Source organism: Monodelphis domestica, chromosome 4 (genome assembly GCF_027887165.1).
Source record: "Monodelphis domestica isolate mMonDom1 chromosome 4, mMonDom1.pri, whole genome shotgun sequence".
Classification (NCBI taxonomy): Eukaryota; Metazoa; Chordata; class Mammalia; order Didelphimorphia; family Didelphidae; genus Monodelphis; species Monodelphis domestica.
Window position 1 is genome coordinate 372,544,337 of NC_077230.1, and position 20,133 is coordinate 372,564,469.

Below are 20,133 nucleotides of genomic sequence, written 5' to 3' on the forward strand. Positions count from 1 at the left end.
CCGTACATGGAGCCAGGTCTTGGTCCTGGGGCACAGTCACAGGGTGAGGAGGAGCCATCATAGGGTCCCCATGCCAAGGGCTAACAGAGTGCTTGGGGTTATTCACAGACCAGAACGCATGCCTAGAGAGTATTAAAAACATTTCACCTTCCATCATACTGAAGAACTGGAAGCAGATAGCCCACCCTCACCCCCATCCCCAGAACTACTTCTGAAGGCGCAAAGAGCCTGAAGCTTGGAACAGTGCTCCCTTCACCACAGGGACAGAGCCCAACTTTAACATTTTTTAAATGAAAAGAAAAAGGCAGAAAAATGAGCAAACAAGAAAAGAAACTCAAGATAGAAAGTTATTTTGGTGATAGAGAAGATCAAAATAAACTCAGAAGAAGACAAAACAAATACTGATACATCCAAAGCCTCCAAGAAAAATAGGAATTGTTCTCAATCCCAAAAAAGTTAATGGAAGATCTCAAAAAAAGATTTTAAAAATCAAATAAGACAGGAAGAAGAAAATTGGGAAAAGAAACAAGAGTGATTCAGAAAAATCATGAAAAAAGTCAACAACTCAGTAAAGGAGGTACAAAAAAATACTGAAGAAATTAATATCTTGAGAACCAGAATAGGATAGTTGACAAAAAAAAAAGCACAAAAATCCAATAAAGACAAGAACTCCTTAGAAAGCAGAATTGGCCAAATGGAAAAAGAGGTATGAAAATTCAATGAAGATAAAAACTTCTTGTGAGGCAGAATTGGCCCTATTGAAAAAGAGGTACAAAAATTCACTGAGGAAAAGAACTTTTTACAAAATAGAATTGGCCAAAAGAAAAGGAAGCACAAAAGCTCACTCAAGAAAATCATGTCTTAAAAATAAGAATTGGGCAAGTGGAAGCTAATGACTCCATGAGACATCAGGAAACAATGGAAACAATCGAACATTTGGGGTTTGGGTTTTAAAATATTATTACAAAAATGAATAACATGAAATAGATATTGAGTGATAATACATGTATAACCCAGGAGAATGACTGTTTAGCTCTGAGATTGGCCAGGTGGCTCAGTGGAGCCTTAATTTGATAAGCCTCAGTTTCCTTACCTATAAAGTGGGTATAATAGTTGCCCTACACAGGGTTGTGAGAAGACTCAATAGACCCTAACAGCTATCCTTCACCAAAGAACAATCAACAAATAAGTGAGGATTGAGCTCGCATCACTCCCCTGCCTGAACAGCAACCTTATTCACGGACAGACAGACAGACAGACAGACAATTCCCCTCGCTCAGACTGCCCTGATGGAGCTTGCCACTTCTGGCTCCGGCTCCTGGGGCTTCTCTCCCCACCATGGCCAAGTGTTTGCCCGCATCAGTGGTCTGTGCCTGCTGTGCAAGCTTCTCTTTCCCTTGGTCTTCCAGGTCCTTGTAGGCACTGAGGCATCCCAGGGTGGCTGGAGACTACTAATGGAGCACCATGGGCAGCTGCCCCTGAGAGTGTGCATCTATGCCCACACTGGCTTAGGTTAGGAGGGGAGGTGTGGCCTAAACGTTGGGCCAGCCAGCAGAAGCAGCTCAGGCTTTGGGGAGCCTCCGGGGACCAGGGTGATGCCCACAGCGGGGATGGGAGCTCGGGCCAGCCTCAGAGATGGCGCTGGGCCAGGATTAGGATGCTTTATCGGGGTGGGTGGGGGCAGGACGTGCAGCAAAGCGAGGCACAGCTAGAAAAGGGAGTCTTTATTTTTGGGAGTCTCTACCAGGCACCAAATACTGGAGTGTCACGGCTTTGCGGCCTGGCCTGCGCCCAGGAGGACCCCATAGGAGGAGCCGCAGGCTAGCCTTTTAGTAGCACCAATGAGGGCCTCATGTCAGGCACCAGCTCTGCAGGAGGGACGGAGCGGCGACAAACATCCCCCTGCAGTCTCTGATGCTGAGGATTTTGGGGGGGCCGGCCAGGATGGCCTCAACGCAGCCCCCCTCCATGTCAGTCCGTATGGCCGGGGCCTCTTTCCCGGCACGGTCACAGCTCGTCCCTGGGCCCAGTCCCAGCCTCGGGGGGCAGCTCCCTGGGCAGCTCTGCTTCTTCGGGGCTAAAGAGCATCTTCACCAGGTCGTCGGCCTGCACCCGATCCTGCGAGGGCAGAGGGGCCACGTCTGGGGGAGGGGCCCGAAGCCTTTGCCCGTGTGGAGGGGGCCATCGGGGGATCCCAGGTGGGGGCATTCCGCCTCCCAGCCATGCCGGGGCTGAAGACGAGGAGCTGTCAGGGGGCCCGGCCTGGTGACCCAGGGACCCTAAGAGCCCGAGGGCCCGGCACCCCCCACAGAGGAGGAGAGGGCCTGGAAGGGGCAGCCCTGACCGAAGGGCCCCAGAGCTTAGGGCCTGGGGACAGGCAGAGGAGGCCCGAAGGGAAGGCCCGAAGGGGAGGCTCTTCTGGGACAGGCCCGGCCCCACCCCACACTCACCCTCTCGCTATGTCGGGGGTCCAGGGTGAACCACAGGGCGATGGCGCAGCGCTGCCCCCTGGTGACGGCCCTCACGCCGTGTGGGTTCTCCGCTCCCGAGGTAAAGCCCACCGCCCGGCCACACTGCGGCTGCACCTCGGCCTGGAGAGGGGAGACGAGGGAGGGTGCCCAGGCCGGGGGAGAGGCTCTGGGATCAGGGGAAGGCCGGGGGCAGCGGGCAGGGGGCCAAGCAGCGCTGAAGCAGCCGTCACGGGGTGCTAACCCTGAAACCAGGGCTCTGGGGCTGGCACGGGGAGCCTCCCACGAGGCATTCATGGTCCCACTGTCCCCGCACTCGGCCCCAGCACTCACCGTCACCGTCTTGGCGTCCAGTTCGGTGAAGTAAAAGTTTCCACCATCAAAGTCCCCATTGAGGTACAGGATAGCACTGGAAAGACACGGGCTGGCGTTGGCCCCGGCCCCGCGGCTCCCCAGGCCCGAGCCTGGACACCCATCTATACCTGTAGTCGCGGAAGGTGTAGGCGGGGGGCTCCTTGGCACAGGCCAGGGCCTCGGCGTTCAGGATGCAGTTGTCGGCGTGCACAGGGTGGCTGCTGTCGGTCCTGTCCTCCTGAGCTTCTGGAAGCCAAGCAGACACTGGCATGGGCTCTGCCAGGTGCAGGACCCCCACGGGGAAGGGAAGTGGCCCATGGGGAGGGGAGGGGCCCATGGGGAAGAGAGGGGAAGGGAAGGGGCCCATGGGGAAGGGAAGGGAAGAGAAGGGGCCCATGGGGAGGGGAGGGGAAGGGAAGAGAAGGGGCCCATGGGGAGGGGAGGGGAAGGGAAGAGAAGGGGCCCATGGGGAAGGGAAGGGGCCCATGGGGAAGAGAAGGGAAGAGAAGGGGCCCATGGGGAAGAGAAGGGAAGGGAAGGGGCCCATGGGGAAGGGAAGGGAAGGGAAGGGAAGAGAAGGGGCCCATGGGGAAGGGAAGGGGCCCATGGGGAAGAGAAGGGAAGGGAAGAGAAGGGGCCCATGGGGAAGGGAAGGGAAGGGAAGAGAAGGGGCCCATGGGGAAGGGAAGGGAAGGGAAGGGGCCCATGGGGAAGAGAAGGGAAGAGAAGGGGCCCATGGGGAAGAGAAGGGAAGGGAAGGGGCCCATGGGGAAGGGAAGGGAAGGGAAGGGAAGAGAAGGGGCCCATGGGGAAGGGAAGGGGCCCATGGGGAAGAGAAGGGAAGGGAAGAGAAGGGGCCCATGGGGAGGGGAGGGGAAGGGAAGAGAAGGGGCCCATGGGGAAGGGAAGGGAAGGGAAGGGAAGGGGGTCATGGGGAAGGGAAGGGAAGGGAAGGGGACCATGGGGAAGGGAAGGGAAGGGAAGGGAAGGGGCCCATGGGGAAGGGAAGGGAAGGGAAGGGAAGGGGCCCATGGGGAAGAGAAGGGAAGGGAAGGGGCCTATGGGGAAGGGAAGGGAAGGGAAGGGGCCCATGGGGAAGGGAAGGGGCCCATGGGGAAGAGAATGGAAGGGAAGGGGCCCATGGGGAAGAGAAGGGAAGGGAAGGGGCCCATGGGGGAGAGAAGGGAAGAGAAGGGGCCCATGGGGAAGAGAAGGGAAGGGAAGGGGACCATGGGGAAGGGAAGGGAAGAGAAGGGGCTCATGGGGAAGAGAAGGGAAGGGAAGAGAAGGGGCCCATGGGGAAGGGAAGGGGAAGGGGAAGGGAAAGGGGAAGGGGAGGGAAAGTACGGGAAGGCCCCTGTGGGGAAGGGGCCGGGGCCTACCTTCGATGGCTGTGCGACACACCAGGTGGGAGTAGGAGAAGTAGAGTGGTGTGTCTAGCCGGAAGTAGGACTCCATGACCCGCCGCACCTTCTCCGTCACGTTGTAGTAGAGGCGGGCGCTCTGCAGGGGCACCTTGCCCTCCTGGCCCATCTGAGTGGGGGCATGTTCCAGGGTCGGTGCCTGGCACACCGCCCTCCCCCCTTCTCTCCTCTGCCTTGGCTCCCCTGTTCCCCTCACAGTGGCAGTTCCAGCCTGGCCCCCCTCTTCAGACAGTGTGATGCCCAGAGTCCCCGGGAGGGGGAGGCGGCTCCCACACACTCACCTTGAGGGCTTTGAAGACAGTGACACCGTAGAACTTCTCGCTTTTGGTGTGGGGAGACGTGTGGCCTCTGTAGCCATCCCCCGCCGTCGCTGCTGCCTAGAAAGCAGAACCTGCAATGCTGGTCATGGGTCCCTGTGACGGAGGCTGGCCTCCCCAAGGGGCCCACCGGGACAGGAAGTCAAACATTCCTCTCCCCCTTGAGCAGGTGAGGAGACTGAGGCCAGGAAGGGACAGTGTGTCCAGAATCACACAGCCCAGGGCCAGTGAGGTGGCTCCAGGGAAGGAGCCAGGCTCGGAGACAGGAAGTCCTGGGTTCAAATCTCACCTCAGACACATGTAGCTGTGTGACCCTGGGCGAGTCACTTCACCCAACTGATGGCCCTTAGCCCTCTGGCACAGACACACTGTGCTGATGCTGAGGCAGAAGTAAGGGTTAGAAGTGACTGAGCAGGAAGGGCTGGAGTCAGCCCGAGCCAGAGAGCCTCCCCCTACAGCCTGCAGCCGGAGCAGGGGAGGGCCAGGCTGCAGGGAGGTCGGGGCCTTCACTCACGTTGGTGAGTCTCTGCAGCTCCCGGCACTCGTCGTCAGAGATGACTCCGTCCAGCAGCACCCGCTGGGAGCCGTTCAGCACCCTGGAGTTCATGGTCAGACTGATGCCTTCGTACAGCAGGGGGCCGCCTGTGGGGGCCGGAGGGAGCAGCTCGCTCGGGCCCAACCTCCCCGGGGGTGGGCCGCCCCAGCATGGCCGCCCCAGCATCACCCCGTGAGGCTCTCCGGGAGGGACGGGGGCAGGGCCTCCCGCAGGGGGCCGCGCAGCCGGGAAGCAGAAAGGGCCCAGTCTGAGCCTAGCGGCCGGCCAGGGACAGGCCCAGCCAAACGTCGGCCTCGTCGTGGTACCTGAAGGCCCGTCTCCTCCCGCTCAGGCGCCCCTAGGCCGATGGGGCTGAACAGAGGATCCACCAAGTGCCTCTCTGGGCCCCCGTCCTGAGGGTGCTGGGCGGAGCTCTGAGACCCGGCCCCATGCCCGCCCTCACCTTCCCGGGCCAGCAGGCTCACGTCCACGGCCTCCTTCGTCTTTTCTTCCACGAGGGTTTCGATCTCCTTCATGAGGTTTCCGATCTCTTGAGAAATCCGCACAGCCGTCTCCCGTTCTGTCCTGTGGGGACGAGTCGCCCGAGGAGCCTCGCGGCAAAGGCGGCCCTGAGACTCCACCCAACGTCCCCAGACCATCCCCCGCCGGCCCGCCCATCCCCGGCCGGGCCCATCGGGAGCCCAAAGCCAACCAAAGCCTGCACCGAGCGCCTCACTTCTGTTTTTCCTGGAGCCTCTTAGGGATCACGTCCTCTGGGGTCCACGTGTCCTACGAGAGGAGGACGGGGTGAGGCCTGGCCCGGGAACCTCAGCTCACAGCAGAACTCAGATGTGGCTTCCTGCTGCTCTCCCAAGCCCCATCCGGACACCCGAGGCCCATCCCCAGGCCCCGTCCTCCCCGCTTCTCCTGAGTCCCACGCAGGCCTGCCCACCCTGCCCAGCCCCAGGGACTGCTTACTGGGTCCACAAAGGGAATTCCAAACACATCATAAGCGAAGAAAAGCAATTCCTTCTCCAACAGGCTTCGGCGTCGGTACGCCTGGGCATTCTGAGGGAAAAAGGCCAAGTTCCTAATTACTCGCTGCACGCCACAGACGGCTAGGTTGTGGGGGAAGACGCAGAGCTTAGAGAAGACACAGTTCCTGCCCTTTTGGAGCTCACTCCAAGTCTGAAGTTAAGGAATAGTACAAACATGACCCTCAGCCTTCAGAGGTAAGGGCTGGGTGCGCTCAGGCGGAAGGAGAAGGGGGAATCAGAGAAGGCTTCCTGGGGAAGGTGGCATTGAAGGTGTGCCTTAAAACAGAGGGACAGGACTCCAGGAAAGGAGGACCTTTTCAGAGAGAGGGGAGAGTAAGCAAAGGGCCAGTTAGCCTCGAGAATCACAGAATCTTGGAGTGGGGGGGCCTTATAAGCCTATTCCCCCTTCCATATTGACAGCCCTTCAACCTCTCTTGAGGCAGCAGGTTGTCCTCTTCACTGGGCTGAAACACTGAACGTCACATGCTATGAATCCAAAGCCTTCGTCCTCTTGGCTCTTCTGCTCTGGATGCCCTGCAGTCTGTCAATGCCCTTTCTGAAGTGGGGCACCCAGAATCGAATCGCACCTCTAGTCCTAGACATTACTTCCAAGCATGGCGGCCTTGGAACGTGTGGGCTTTCCTGGCTGCTATGAGTCCACTAAAATCCCCAGATCTTTTTCAGAACTACCATCTGGTCAAATGTCTCCCATCTTGTACTTGGAAAATTGAACCTACGTATTAGACCAAGTCCAATGTTTATTCACACTTTTTCTCAATTAAATTTTACTGTATTAGAGGCAACACGGTGGGCAGCGGGCCTTAGTTAGCTGCCACATCTCATACAGCCTGGCTGGGTGGCCCTGGGCACATCACTGACTCTCTGGGCCCTTAGGGATCCCTCTAGGACTATAAGCTGCAGAGAAGATGCCTGCCCACCTTGGCAGAGGGAGTTCCTTTCCAGGAGCTTCTACAAGGTTGAGCCCACAGCCCTAGGTCCCGCCAAGCCCAGTGCTGTAGCTGTCAAAGCCTGACGGCACGCGGTGTGGCTGTCATCCCCAGGCTTGCGTCACTGCATGCCAGCTCTGCCTGGGTCCAGATCCTTGAGGATGATGCTCAGCTCCCCAGGGGCACACCTCCAGCAACTTCTTCCCAAGCTGCCTCGCAGTGATTTATCACTGGTATTAAGGCCTCGCCATTCAGTCAGTTCTAAGACTAGATCACTGTCCACCCACCTGTCTCTCTCTTTCCCCAGACAAAAACATTTTGTCAAATGCTTTCACAACTTTCCACCCATCGATCACTTTGATAGCTCTATCAAAAAGAGAAACACAATTAGTTTGGCAAGACATATTCTTGAGGAAACTGTGCAAGCTTCTGGCGATCTCTGCTTCCTCTTCTAGAGAGATCTTTATGAACTATTCCTTTAAGAATCTGTTCTAGAATTTTTCTAGGAATTGAGTCAAGCTTCCTGGCCCAGAATGTACAAACTTATTTCTTCCCCCTTCTTGAATGCTCTAGTCCTGTGGCAATGCTCCTTCTCCGTGACTTTTCAAAGACCACTGACTGGGTCTCGGCCATCCCACATGCCACTACCAAGGGAAGTACCCAGTTACATATCCTTCCAGAGCAGATAGTAAATTGAACTCATCAACAATCCCCTTATTATCTCCTTATCTTGGGTATCAACTTGTTAGTTGCCATTTTTGTTTCCAGAAATCATTCTCCTGAGCAAACAGAAGCAAAACAAATTGAGCAATTCCATCCTAGATTAGTGTCATCATTGTCCCACCTGCCTTCTCTTTATCCAACAGAAGTAAAGCTTTGTCCTCAGCCTTCCTTGCTAGTCTTGGCTCATTCTGGGTTGGACTTTTGTTGTCTTTTATTACCTATCCTGATGCTTCAACTCTTGCATGTCTTTTTGTAATTGAAGTTGTTTGGTGAACTCACTGTGCACAGACAGCTGACTCTAATTTTAAAATTTAAATTCCCCCTTTTGTTCTTGGTCAGAATTGTTCCTTTATTTTCCTCACAGTTCTCTCAAATCATACAGAGACTTTCCTATTACTGATTCCTCTCCCATTTGAAGAATGAAATTATCATTAATGCAAGTTAAGAAATTATTAACTTCAGGAGCAGCTAGGTGGTTCAATGGGCAGAGAGCCAGGCCTAGAGATGGGAGGTCCTAGGTTCAAATCTGACCTTGGACACTTCCCAATTGTGTGACCAAGGCAAGTTCACTTAACCCCCATTGCCTAGTCCTTACCACTATACTACCAATACGTAATATTGATTCCAAGATAGAGAGTAATAGTTAAAAAAAATAATTATTAGCTTTTCTGCTTTAGGCAGAAAGAGAACACCAAGAAATGACTAGATAACTGAAGTCCTACGTCCCTTTATATCTTGTTTCTATGCCAGCCTTATGATCTGTTTCACAATCACTGCATCTATTTCCCTTTCTGACTCGGTGGGCTTTAGTACGACTTTGGTGATAATGCTGCGCCTATTTCTACCGCCATTGGTTTTCATCCAAATACTCTCTCTACCTGCAGTCCTGTTCTAGTTCCTAGATTTCCTTACATGAATGTATTGTCTAATTGACAGTGCTACTTTGCACCCGTCTCATCTGATCCTTCTGAATATGGTATACTATCCCTCTAATCATGGGCCTCTACTTGCCACACTTCCAAGAGACTTAAAAACAGCCAAAAAGCTAGACCTGTGATGTGCTCAGGGTAGAGAGGTCCCGGGGAGGAACTTTCCCTCCAGGGCTCATGGATAACTCCCCTGCCACTCCCAAAGGGGCTTGGGGCACTGAGAGCACGTACCCTGCCCAGGGTCACGGAGCCAGGAGGCAGAGGTGAGATCTGAATTTGTCTTTCCATCTCCAGAGGCCAGATTTCTAGCCAAGGCCATGATGCCTCCTCCTTGTTAATTCCTCTTGCTGCACTCTGTGCAAGTGTGCCTATTTGGATTTTGTGTCCTCTGAACTTCCGGCTGGTCTCTTAGTGCTCTTCTTCCCATAGTGTGGTATTTTCTATGTAGATTGGGGGATTTAAATAAGCAGTTCTCTTCCTCTCCCCTTCATTTTTAAAGCCTGTATAATTAGAATTGCCACACACCATTATCAGCCTTGATTGGGAGTACTCTCTTCCTTTTCAGGAGCCTGTAATTTAAGCCTTGAAGGGCTTCTCTTCAACTACAGAAAGGCTGTTACGTGTAAGAGGGATTCAAAGCCCCTGCTTGGCCACAGAGGGCATAACCGGAAGCAGCAGGCAGAAGTGCAAAGAAGCAGATTTGATTTCATTTTTTAAAAAGTCCTTAACAGTTCAAGGTGTCCAAAAGTGAAACAAACAGCCTTGGGCGAGAGTGGGGGGGGCTGAAAGGCCTCCTAACTGATCCCGCAGAAGAATTCTTGGTTAGACTCGGTGGGCTCAGGATTCTACAACGTGGACACAAAGAGCAGTGTGGCCAGCGTCCAGAAATGGCTTTTGGGTTGGGAGAAAAGAGCAGAAGTGCCGGACACCCCAGAAAGCCACTGAGGGGGAGAGCGAAAGAGAAAGAAAAGGAAGCATCTGCCCAGAACACCAAGTGAGAGGAGGAGGAGAAGGGTCACATTCAGCCCCGTATCTGTCTCCCGTATGGAACGGCCTCTTTCCATAAGGACGGGCAGGCTCCTCTGTCTTCCTCGCTTTTTCAAGCTATCTGGCCCCCATCCTGCCAGAACGCCCTCCTCTTCTGCCTGGCCAGGGGCTGGCCCTCACCGTCACTGCCATGGGAGAGCCCAATGGGGAAGGGCTCGAGTTCCTGCCATGCCAGGCCCTAGGGCCAAGCAGCTTGGAGAAAAGAAGACTTAAGGGGGTTTCAGGGGTTGTTTTCAAGCATCTGAAAGGCTACTGCATGAATGAGGGATTGGAAACATTCTGTCTGGAGCTAAAGGGCAGACTGAAAGCCACTGAGAGGCAAGCTGAGGCCTAGCGGCAGGATGCGGCACCTCGAGAGGGAGCGGAGCATCGTCTCTTCCTGGGAATCTTCACACAGAGGCCGAATGACCCTCTGGGAACTATGCTGCCGGAGATTCTCTTCTAGGTTTGGGTGGGAGCCGCTTGTTGCCAGTCCCTTTTATTCTAAGAAAAATGACCGAGCACAGGGATCCCTGGGAGCTGGGCTCCCCACCTCTGGGCCGCAATCTGGATCCCCTAAGCCCAGGGACACCTGACGAAGAGCAGGCACTCACCTCTCGGGGGCTCAGGAGCTTAGCTGGCTCTTCTCCCAGCATAGCTGTGTAATACGCCACGTTCTGCTTCATCACCTCGTCATTGGGAAAGAAGAGCAGGTATGTCTTGGCACATTCAATGGCTTGGGAATAATTCCCAACTGAAAAGAGAAATAAAGCTGCACAGGAGGCCCGCCCTGGCCTTACAGGGAACCTCGCCTCGGCTGGGGCAGATGGGCAAGCGAGGCTACCCAACAGGCCTGTCTCCCCAGGAGCCTCCCCAAAGCGCCCCAGTCGCCTGGGAGCTCCTTAAGGGCAGGGGCTGGCTTCTGCCCTTTGGCCCAGCACACAGAGGGCACCTGACGGCTTGTTGGCTCATACCCACCCCCCAACCCCAGATCCGGGCTGGGGAGGACAGGCCAGGCCACTTGACCAGAAGCCAGTCTGTGCCCGCTGCCACCACAGCCACTGCTGCTGCCGCCTCCTCTCCGATCTACACTCCTCCCACTCTGCCCCTGAGGGCGGCACCAAGCCAAGGCTCATCCTTCACTGCTGAAACATGGACTGGAAGGCAGCTTTTTACTGCTCCACGTTAGACGTGCCTCTAGCCGCCACTGGCAGGCCTCTGTGTCCCAGAGGGAAGACCAGAAAGTCCAGCAGGGAGACAGCCCTAGCCCAGGCCTGGTTACAACTGGGCTCAATGGGAGCAGCCTAGGAAAGGTCCAGCACTCTCATTAGAACCTGAAGGCAGATGAATTCTATGAGCTTTTCCTATAGACCAGCCCCCCTAAAGGGAAATAAACCAGCTCACAGCAGAAAGGTCAACAAGTGCCTCAAGGGGGTCTCCCCCTCCCCTGCCCTTTCTCAGTGACCATGACTCCTGCCTGGTGTTCTCTTCCCCCTCGGCCCCTCATTCCCAGGACTGCCCTCTCTGCTTGCCTTGGCCACCCTGAGGATGGATCACACTTAGACCTCACAGGCATTTGCAATTGCTCTAAGGACTGGAGCCCTGAAATTCTTCTTTCCGACTACCCCCTCACCCCTAAATGAATCTGTCCTCCCCCTCCTCCTAACCTCTGGTCCCCTGGAAAGACTTCCACAAATGGATGCAAAGTGAAGTGAGCAGACCCAGAAGAACATTGAATACAGCAACAGCAATGCTGAATGATGATTAATTGGGAATGTCTTAGTTATTCTCAGTAATGAAGTGATCCAAGACAGTTCCAGAGATGAAAAAGCCATCTGCCTGATGGAGTCTGAATACAGACCAAAACATAGATTTCACTTTCTTGCTTCTTTTTTTGTTTGAGATCTTGTCCACAAAATGACTAATGTGGAAAAATATTTCACACGGTCGCACATGTAAAATCTATATCAGATTGCTTATCATCCTAGGGAGACAGGAGAGGGCAGGAAGGAGGGAGAGACTTTGGAACTCAGAATTTTTAAAAATGGTGTTTTGTATATAATTGGGGAAAAGAAAGTATTATTTTAAAAAATAACGTCTGGTGCTTCCATGCTTCCCCCTCTCTGGCTTTTGTAAACCTTAAAATTTCTTAGACTTATAAATGTTGGAAATTTCACCATTGGGAAATTTCATACTTGGAAAATTTCTTACTGATAGTCTATTGGAATGTGAACCCCATTGGCATGGGAGGTTCCTCCTCCCCCCTTCTTAAGATTACTTTAGGACAGAAACCTTTTGCTGAACAATGGAAAGGGCTGCAGCATAGATCAAAATTTAATTATTCCAATCTCCACCCTACTCAGAGTAACAGGATTTAGGAAGGGCTGTAGCAAAGGATCAAGATTTAATTATTTGAGAATATGACCTTCAACAGACATGTGCAAAGCCACAGACCTCTAGACGGTCCTGGGTTAAGCTAGAGCCACCATTGGCACAGGGAAGACATGGACAGTGATTGGTAGATGTGAGAACTGAGGGGAGGGAACTTGGATGGTTTCCTTAAAGATAGAGGGGTCTGAGGACTGGGTGGTTGGTTGGAGAGGTTTTTGCTCTGAGAGGTTGTGCTCTGAGAAGCTTGCTCTGAAGGAAGCTGGAGGTGGAGGCCCCTGAGACTGTTTCTCCATTTTGGTCACGTGAGTGATAGGGACTGATCTCTTTTCTTTGCCTCAGCTATCTAAGGGCTTGGGCCTTTTGGCCCAGCCTAAACAGAAGGGGTATTTAAGCCCTATTCCCTTCTCTCCCCTTTCTCTCTCTCTCTCTCTCTCTCTCTCTCTCTCTCTCTCTCTCTCTCTCTCTCTCTCTCTCTCTCTCTCTCTCTCATACCTTTCTTCCTCCTGTTTGTAATTAAACTCCATAAAGGGTTGACTGCTGACTTGAGTTTTCATTTAGGAATTACATAGCTGAATTCCTTGGCGACCTTAAATTAATATATATCAGTCTTTTAAAGTGATTTCCTTGTCACACTTTGGCCCTGTGGTTCCCTATTTCAACAATTTGGTCTTCTCCACTCTGGAATCCCTCTCCACACCTTGCCCTTCTGCCATTCTAACCTCTGCTAACTCTGAAGCCTGTGTAACCTCCACCATTACTTTCTCTGTTCCCCACTCCTGAGCTGCCTCTCCTGCTGCAGGAAGATACAAAGCAACCCTGACTGGGTCCTGTTTATTTATACTAAACCCAAATGGGCCCAAATGTTAGCACCAGGTAACAGCTCCAATAGCTTTTCCACAGCTTTCTCTCTCTCAAATACCTTCTCTCTCATTTTGTGGCTTAACTGAGCAGACTGAGGTCAAAGAGCCTGTGGGTCCTCAACTTTCTTCCTCTCCTCCCTCAAACCTCTCTCTCTCTGCCTCTTGTCCTCCTTTTTCTCCCAATCATAGGACTGACGGCTGGAAGGGAACTTATAGACCATCCAGCCCAACTCTTCTCATTTTATAGATGAAGAAAGTGAGGCAGAGAGGAGATTCCCTGCCCAAGTTCACACAGTGTTAAAGGCAAAATTTGAGGCCATGTCTTCTTGTGTCCAAGTTCAGCATGCTAATTCCTTAAATTCATTCCCTCTTTCTATCTCTAGAATCTGCCCCACTGGTCATTCCCACTCTCTTGCATTTCTAGTCTCCTCTCTACTAAGTCCTGCCACTAAACATGTTTTGGTGTCCCCAAGTCTAAAAGAAAAAAAGGCTTCTCTTAACCCTGGTACCTTCTCAAGCTAGGATTTCATTTCACTTCTCCCCTTGGTGCCAAACTTCTTGAAAAAAATAATCTCTACTTGTTGCCTTTACTTCTTTTCCACCAACTCAATCCTTAACCCCCTTAGGGCTAACGTCTCTAGCATGATCCTGAAATCTCTCCTTCCAAGGCCACTGATACTAATTGCCCAATCAAGGACTTTTTGGTCCTTATTCTCTGGTTCATCCCATCCTAATGGGCCCCCAACTTTCTCAGCATCTTCTCCTCTCTTGGTTTCAGGGACATTGGACTCCCGTCAAAGGAAGTGCCCAGACCAGTCCTGCTTCCATCCCTCTCCAGGCCGTACTTCATGCCCCAAGTCATTTTAGAAACCTCCTCCTCCCCGCTTCAGCTTCTTCTGTGTGATCTTCTCCCCTCAGAAGGTAAGCTCCTTGAGGGCAGGCATTTGTATTCCATGTTGAGCGCAGTTCCTAGCATATGGTAAGTGCTTAATAAAAGTTTGTGACTGACTGACCCCATTCTAATCTTGGCTCCCATCCTCCCTCCTTTTGGGTTTCCTTCATCTTCTCTCTGACATCCATATGGGCCCTATTCTCTTCCTCTTCTCCCCGTGACGCAGATGGCTACTACATCTCTCCTGGCCTCAGTCTCTTCCTTGATCTAGTCCCACTTCTTGACCAGTTGATGGCTCAAGTCTTACTCTTCATAGGAAGCCTTCCCAAGTTCCTCCAGCCTTTCCTTATCTGGCTTCAATATCCTTATGCCTTTGCAGGAATAACCATCCCATCCAGGACCTCCGACAGGCAGATTCATAGCTCTTTAAGAGCTGCAAGACCCTGGAGTCCCACCCTCTCATTTACAAAGGAGGAGACTGACTGATGGACAGAGCTAATAAATAGTAGAGCCTGGGCCTCCTACCAATAATAACTCCTACTATTACTCACATATCCATAGTGCTTTCCAGTCAACAAAGCATGTCCTTCTGCCCCCCAAACCTAGCAGGTGGGTTGTACCCTCAGTCCAGGGATCTTTCCCTATCTACTTTGCAGGGCGATTGTATGGCAGATCTTTGGAAATCAAAAATCATTACTGTTATATATTAAGTCACCCCAAGCAGACTCAGAGTTTCTTGAAGGTTAACCCTCAAGCTAGGCTGGACACAGAATAGGCTCTCAAGAGCTGTTCTGTCTACTGAAGTTTACAGTCATCAAAAACCCTGGCATCAGGACAATGGGCAGGTCTGGAGTCTGCTTTGTGGGCTGCCTAAAAAGTCCCTGGGCCCTTAAGCCTTAGACTTTGTTTTGTTTTAATTTCTATGCAAGCCTTAATTAGAAGATGCTAAAGAAAGAACTACAGGAAAGACCTCCTGGCCCAGGCCTTCTCCCAGTGCTGAGGAGGTGCTGCTGGCTTCCTACATCAGTTATATGATTTGGTGGAAAGAACCCTGTAATCAAATTTAGGACATCAAGTCCTTGTTCTGAGATTTCCTATCTGTGTGACCTTAGGTAAGTACTTTTCTAGGCCTCAGTTTCCTTATCTGTAAAATGATGATTTCTAAAGTGTTTTCTGGTTATAAGATTTTGAGATTCTGTGGAACCTGTAAGATTCTAGAACCCTGTAATCTGCATGCTATAAAGAGTACGCCCAAGCATTCCAGGGAATGCTATACTTACAAACCAGAAATCAAATACATTATTTTTTTTTAATCCTTACCTTCTGTCTTGGAATTAATACTGTGTCTGAGTGTCTGAGGACAGATTTGAACCTAGGACCCCCCAACTCTAGGCCTGGCTCTCAATCCACTGAGCTACCCAGCTGCCCCCTCAAATACATTATTAATGAAGAGCTAAGAGAGGTAAAGGAGGAAGATGGTTCTTACTGTTGTAGTAGGCAAATTGCAGATAATTATAGTGTGATGGGAGGAAATCTTCAAAGGGCTTCTCTCGGCTGGGATGGGAGGCAAGCTCAGTAACACAATTCTGTTTACAACTGAGCACCTGAATATAGTGATCTGAAAGGAATCAGGAGAGGGGAAAAACATCAGATCAGTCTGGAAGGCTGAAAGCTGTGGAGCAGATAAACAAAATCGAGCAAAGGTAATCTATGGTCAAATGTCTAAAAGGCTGGATGCAAGTTATCAGACACTGAGATAGTACTTGGTCTGGAGAACCAGAGAGCTACCATGCTGGATCCTGCTACATCCAGCAGGTACAGTGGAAGCCCTCCATCTTTCCCCAGGTTGGGGCTCAGCCCAGAGCCCCATTCCCACCCAGCCTGCTCTGGCATCATTCCAAGAGGTGGACCCTACTCAGTATTAACCAAATCTTTTCTGGAAAAAAAATAAGGAGAAGATCCCCTGAGAAGAGCAGGGCACACCTGTAATAGACTGGAAGAGGTCAGCATTGTATTCGAGGTAGTTGTAGCCATCATAGTCATAGGGTCCCTCACAGAGGGCACGGCATTCTTCATCTGCCATAAAATACTCCTGCAGGGCTGCCTCCAAATGAGGCACAGCTTCATGGGGCTGTTCTTCTGAGTAGAGTCGCACACCCAGCCGGAACTCATGCTTGAGGAAGGACAAGGGATTCAGCCCTCCAGGCCATAAGCTAAGGAAGGCCCATTCCTTTGGCCACTGCTACAAGGTTCATAATCTCCTGTCCCTATAGATTTGGGCCCTAACAAATGCTCATGAAATGAAGTGTGCCTGGCTGGAAAATTAGTAGTAATAACAAAGACCTGATTGATAATTATTAAAAAAAAAAAAAAGCTCTCACAAGAGCCTTTGATGTAACATAAAATACACCGGGCATCATCAGCTCCATTTTACAGATAAGATTGAGACTCAAGAGGTCCAGGTACTAGCCTAAAGCCATATTCCAATGGAAAGTGGGATCTTCAGAAAGTCCCTGTGCAGTCTGAAAACATTTTATCAGCTTCCATGATTTGGGCTGTTGGTTTGAGACCTTTTAATCACTCTGGAAGGGAGCAGTGAGTTCTTTTCTCACCACAGACAGGGGAAGCATTTCCCCTTAGCCACAGGACCTGAAATAAGAACTCAGAGTCCTGTGTATCACAGTATAGATAGCATCTGTATCAAACAGAAGTAAATTGGCTTTGAGATGCTATTTTCAAGTAGCTGCTAATGCAACTAAAAGGGAAGATTTCCAAATTTAAAACTGCACAAGGACTTTAGGAAGGCCACATGTTCTTGAGACCCATGTCCCTTCTCAGGAGCAGTTGGCCTTCCCTGCTGACAGAGGGGAGCAGGACAGAAAGGGCATAGGGAAAGGAAGGCTTGGAAGCCCTGTTTCACCATGTGGGGTTTGGCCTCAAGGTCCTTGAAGTCCTCCTCCTTGACCCCAGACATTGTCTGGTAATAGTCCAAGTTCTGTCGCATCTCTAAGTGTTCTGGGTTCCCCACAAAGAAGGTGTGTGCAGCTGCTACGGCTTTCTCCAATTTATTAATCTGGAAGTGAAGCAAAGGGAAGAAGTTCTCAAGTCTGTGTCAGTTGGACAGCCTTCTTTCTGATACGATTCCCTGCCCTTTCCAGGCCCCTAGACTGCCACTGAGCACAGGCCTGTGCTAGTCACTTCTTGTTCAAATACCAGTGGTTGCCTCTGGCCACCAGAACTGAATATGACTCTGCTCAGTATTTGAAGCCCTTTACACCTGGACCCTTCCAACCTTCCAAGTCTGCTAAGCTTTCCTCCCTGACCCACTGTAAACACTGTGAGCCTGTAAATGCACAGGACACTGTGACCTCCACTCAATTACTGGCCAAGCTTGGAATGGTCTCCTCACTTCCTCACCTCCTCATTCCTCTTGGCTTCCCAGGTTTCCTTCCTTGGAGAGAGCTAGGTAACTCCAGTGAATTGAGAGCCAGTCCTAGAAACAGGAGGTCCTAGGTTCAGATCTGGCCTTATACTCTTCCCAGCTCTGTGACTCTTGGCATGTTATTTAACCCCACTGACCAGTTCTTACAGCTCTTCTACTTTAGAAACTTGGAAACAATATACAAAATTAATTCTAAGACAGAAGATAAGGGTTTAAAAAAAAAAAGACTGAACTCCAAATCCCTTTTCTTTAAGAGACCTTTCCTGGATCTCTCTGGGATTACTCCCATTTCTGCTGAATATAGCTTGTACATGGAGATTTGTGTTGACTTCTCTATTAGACTGTGAGCTTCTAGAGTAGGGATTGTGTTTTTGTTTTTATTTGAATCTCAGCACTTACCTTAGTGGTGCCCTTAATAAATGCTTATTGATCAACTGATTGCTTGACATGTTGGGGACACGGCAAAAGAACATGAACAACTATAATCCAAAAGGCGAGCTGATGATAAGCAGAAATCCTTAGACCCTTTCTAGCCAACCAAGCCCAGACCTTTCATTCTAAGAATGTGTACTGACTCTGGTCAGCCCCTGGCCTAAAGCAACTATGAGGAACAGTGCTAACAAGCAGGGTGAACTTAGGGGAAAAAAACACCTAAGGTCTTGGTTTCCTTATGGGTCAAGTAAAGAAGCTAACTTAAATGACCTCTAAGGTTACTCTTTCCAGGACTAGAATTTGTTTTATTAGAGCAACTGAAATGAAGCCACTCTAGTGTGATGGATTTTTGTTTGATTTTCTTTGAGCCTCTCTCTTATACTTGGAAATGTTTCTCTCCTGAAGCAGCTGTCCTTCCTCCATATAGTTGTATTGTTATATCATCAGGCTTTTGAGGAGAAGTGAGTTTGGAAAGGAATCGGTGTACCTTGAGGAGCTTTGTATTTTCTCCATCAGACTGGGGAGTAGGGCAGGAGAAAAAAGGTTTTTTTCAGTGTAAATGGGGGGAGATGGATATCTGAGTCCAGATTTTTTTTGACTTATCTGCAAGCTGAGATGAACTTTGGAAAAACGTTGAAGGAGTAATGCTAGCTCTTAAGTAGATTCAGAAAATGTGGCTATTTTTTTATTCTCTCCTCATAGAACCACTAATATGTTCTGCAGAACTAAAGTGAAGGATTGGCACTATTAAATTAACTCTAAAGAGCTAGTCTAGTGAAGTCAAAGCTGTGGGAGCAAACAGGAAAAGAACTAAACCATACCAAGAGCCCAGGAATAGGACTGGCAGCAGTACTCAGTAATTCCTAACTATTTTAACTTTGCTGAGAAACTTGAGAGGGTCCCCAACAAGAAGGAGTCTGGGGCCCCCAGTTTGCTACGTGGCATTCCAAGTCCTGAAAGGGGAGGCGCTGGAGTTGGTAGAAAAAGGATTCCAAATTAAGAAAAGGCCTGCAAGATACTGTTCTTACTTTTCCTCTTTACCTCTTCTAGGCTTGCAAAGAGATGGGGATGAGAAACTTAGGGGGAGATACTGGCCTGAAACCAAGAGCAGCGACTTTGTCTCCACCATGGATTCCAAACTAGCGTTAAGGCCTTCGGAGGGAAAGTTTCCGGCTCAGCCAGCTCTCTGGGTTGGGGGAGGAGCTGGAAGGAAAGATGCTCCTCCAAGCTTAAGAGGCGTATAGCTGGCTCGAACTTGGCTTCATCCTCAAAACTCCTATCAGTTAGGCTATGATATGACCGGTTTCCTAGGCTACCTTGGAAGGGATGCGGGATCCCATCAGCTAAGCCCACAGAACTCCAGAGTGGGAAGGAAGCTTGGAGACAGCGAGTCCAGCCTGTATCTCAGCAGTAGCCCCCTCTACGATAAGCCCAAGCAGTTACACAGCCTTTGCTTGAAGGTCTCCAGTGACTGGGGCTGGCCCATTCATTTTGGAACAGCTCCCGCTAAAGGATGGGAAATTCCTTCTCCCTCGGCCTGACCGCGGCCCCCCCTTCCCCCCCCCCCCCCCCGCTCAGTCCCCAGTCGCCGCACCTTGAAGTAGGCCACTTGCAGGTAGTTGTAGGGGCTCCGCTTGCGAAACTCGAGCTCCAGCTCCTCACTGAGGGTGTGCGCGGCCGGCGGGCCCAGGCAACTGCGGAGGCATGCGGCGCGGCGCAGCAGCCGCCCGAAGAAGCGCACATCCTGCAGGGCGGCAGCGGCCCGGCCTGCCTCAGCCTCAGGCCCCCTGCTCGGCCCCTGTTGGGGCTCCCAGGGATGCTGGGCGGCGCACTGCGAGCGGCAGCGCAGGCGCAGGGAGCGAAGCGCGGCCCGGGAGCGCAGTGCGCGTTCCATGTGCAGCACCACCGCTGCCCAGTCTCCGCGCGCGTAGGCCGCGGCACCGGCAGCGAATAGCCCGTCAGGAGCCTCGGCCGATCCCAGCCCCGCCACGGCAGCAGCCGAGGATATCGGATCTGCCGCAGTCCATAGCCAGGCCTCGGCCCCAGCCCAGGCCAAGGCCAGCCACAGCAACAGAACGTACAAGGACATAGCAATTCGGGAAAACCTAACGGGCCTCAGGCGGCAACCAAACCCTGCCTGCCTGGAGCTCTGCCCCAGGATACTAACCCCGCCCCCTAACTTGTCTCGCCTTTGCAGGTTGAGCCCCGCCCCTACAACGCCCCCCATAGAGTGAACTCCCTCCTTACATCTCCCCAGAGTGAGCCCCGCCCCTAGACCTTCGGCTCCCTCCCCTTGTAGGATGAAGCCTCGCCCTTAGGGCTCATCAGAAGGTGAGCCACGCCCCTCGCATACACT

The 20,133-nt window shown here is 51.7% G+C and overlaps 1 protein-coding gene across 1 annotated transcript; it reads right to left on the reverse strand.

Moving 5' to 3' along the window:
• Nucleotides 1-1,709: 1,709 nt before the first annotated feature.
• Nucleotides 1,710-20,123, reverse strand: P3H1 (prolyl 3-hydroxylase 1). The gene is made up of 15 exons (XM_003341159.4): nucleotides 19,372-20,123; nucleotides 16,824-16,976; nucleotides 15,887-16,076; nucleotides 15,390-15,521; nucleotides 10,375-10,514; nucleotides 6,077-6,166; nucleotides 5,835-5,887; nucleotides 5,562-5,683; nucleotides 5,078-5,205; nucleotides 4,528-4,623; nucleotides 4,205-4,355; nucleotides 2,951-3,068; nucleotides 2,802-2,877; nucleotides 2,451-2,591; nucleotides 1,710-2,118 (listed from the first exon to the last, which is right to left on the reverse strand). The coding sequence occupies exons 1-15, from the start codon at nucleotides 20,002-20,004 to the stop codon at nucleotides 2,008-2,010; spliced, it is 2,334 nt and encodes a 777-aa protein (XP_003341207.2). The 5' UTR covers nucleotides 20,005-20,123; the 3' UTR covers nucleotides 1,710-2,007.
• Between the last annotated feature and the right edge of the window lie 10 nt (nucleotides 20,124-20,133).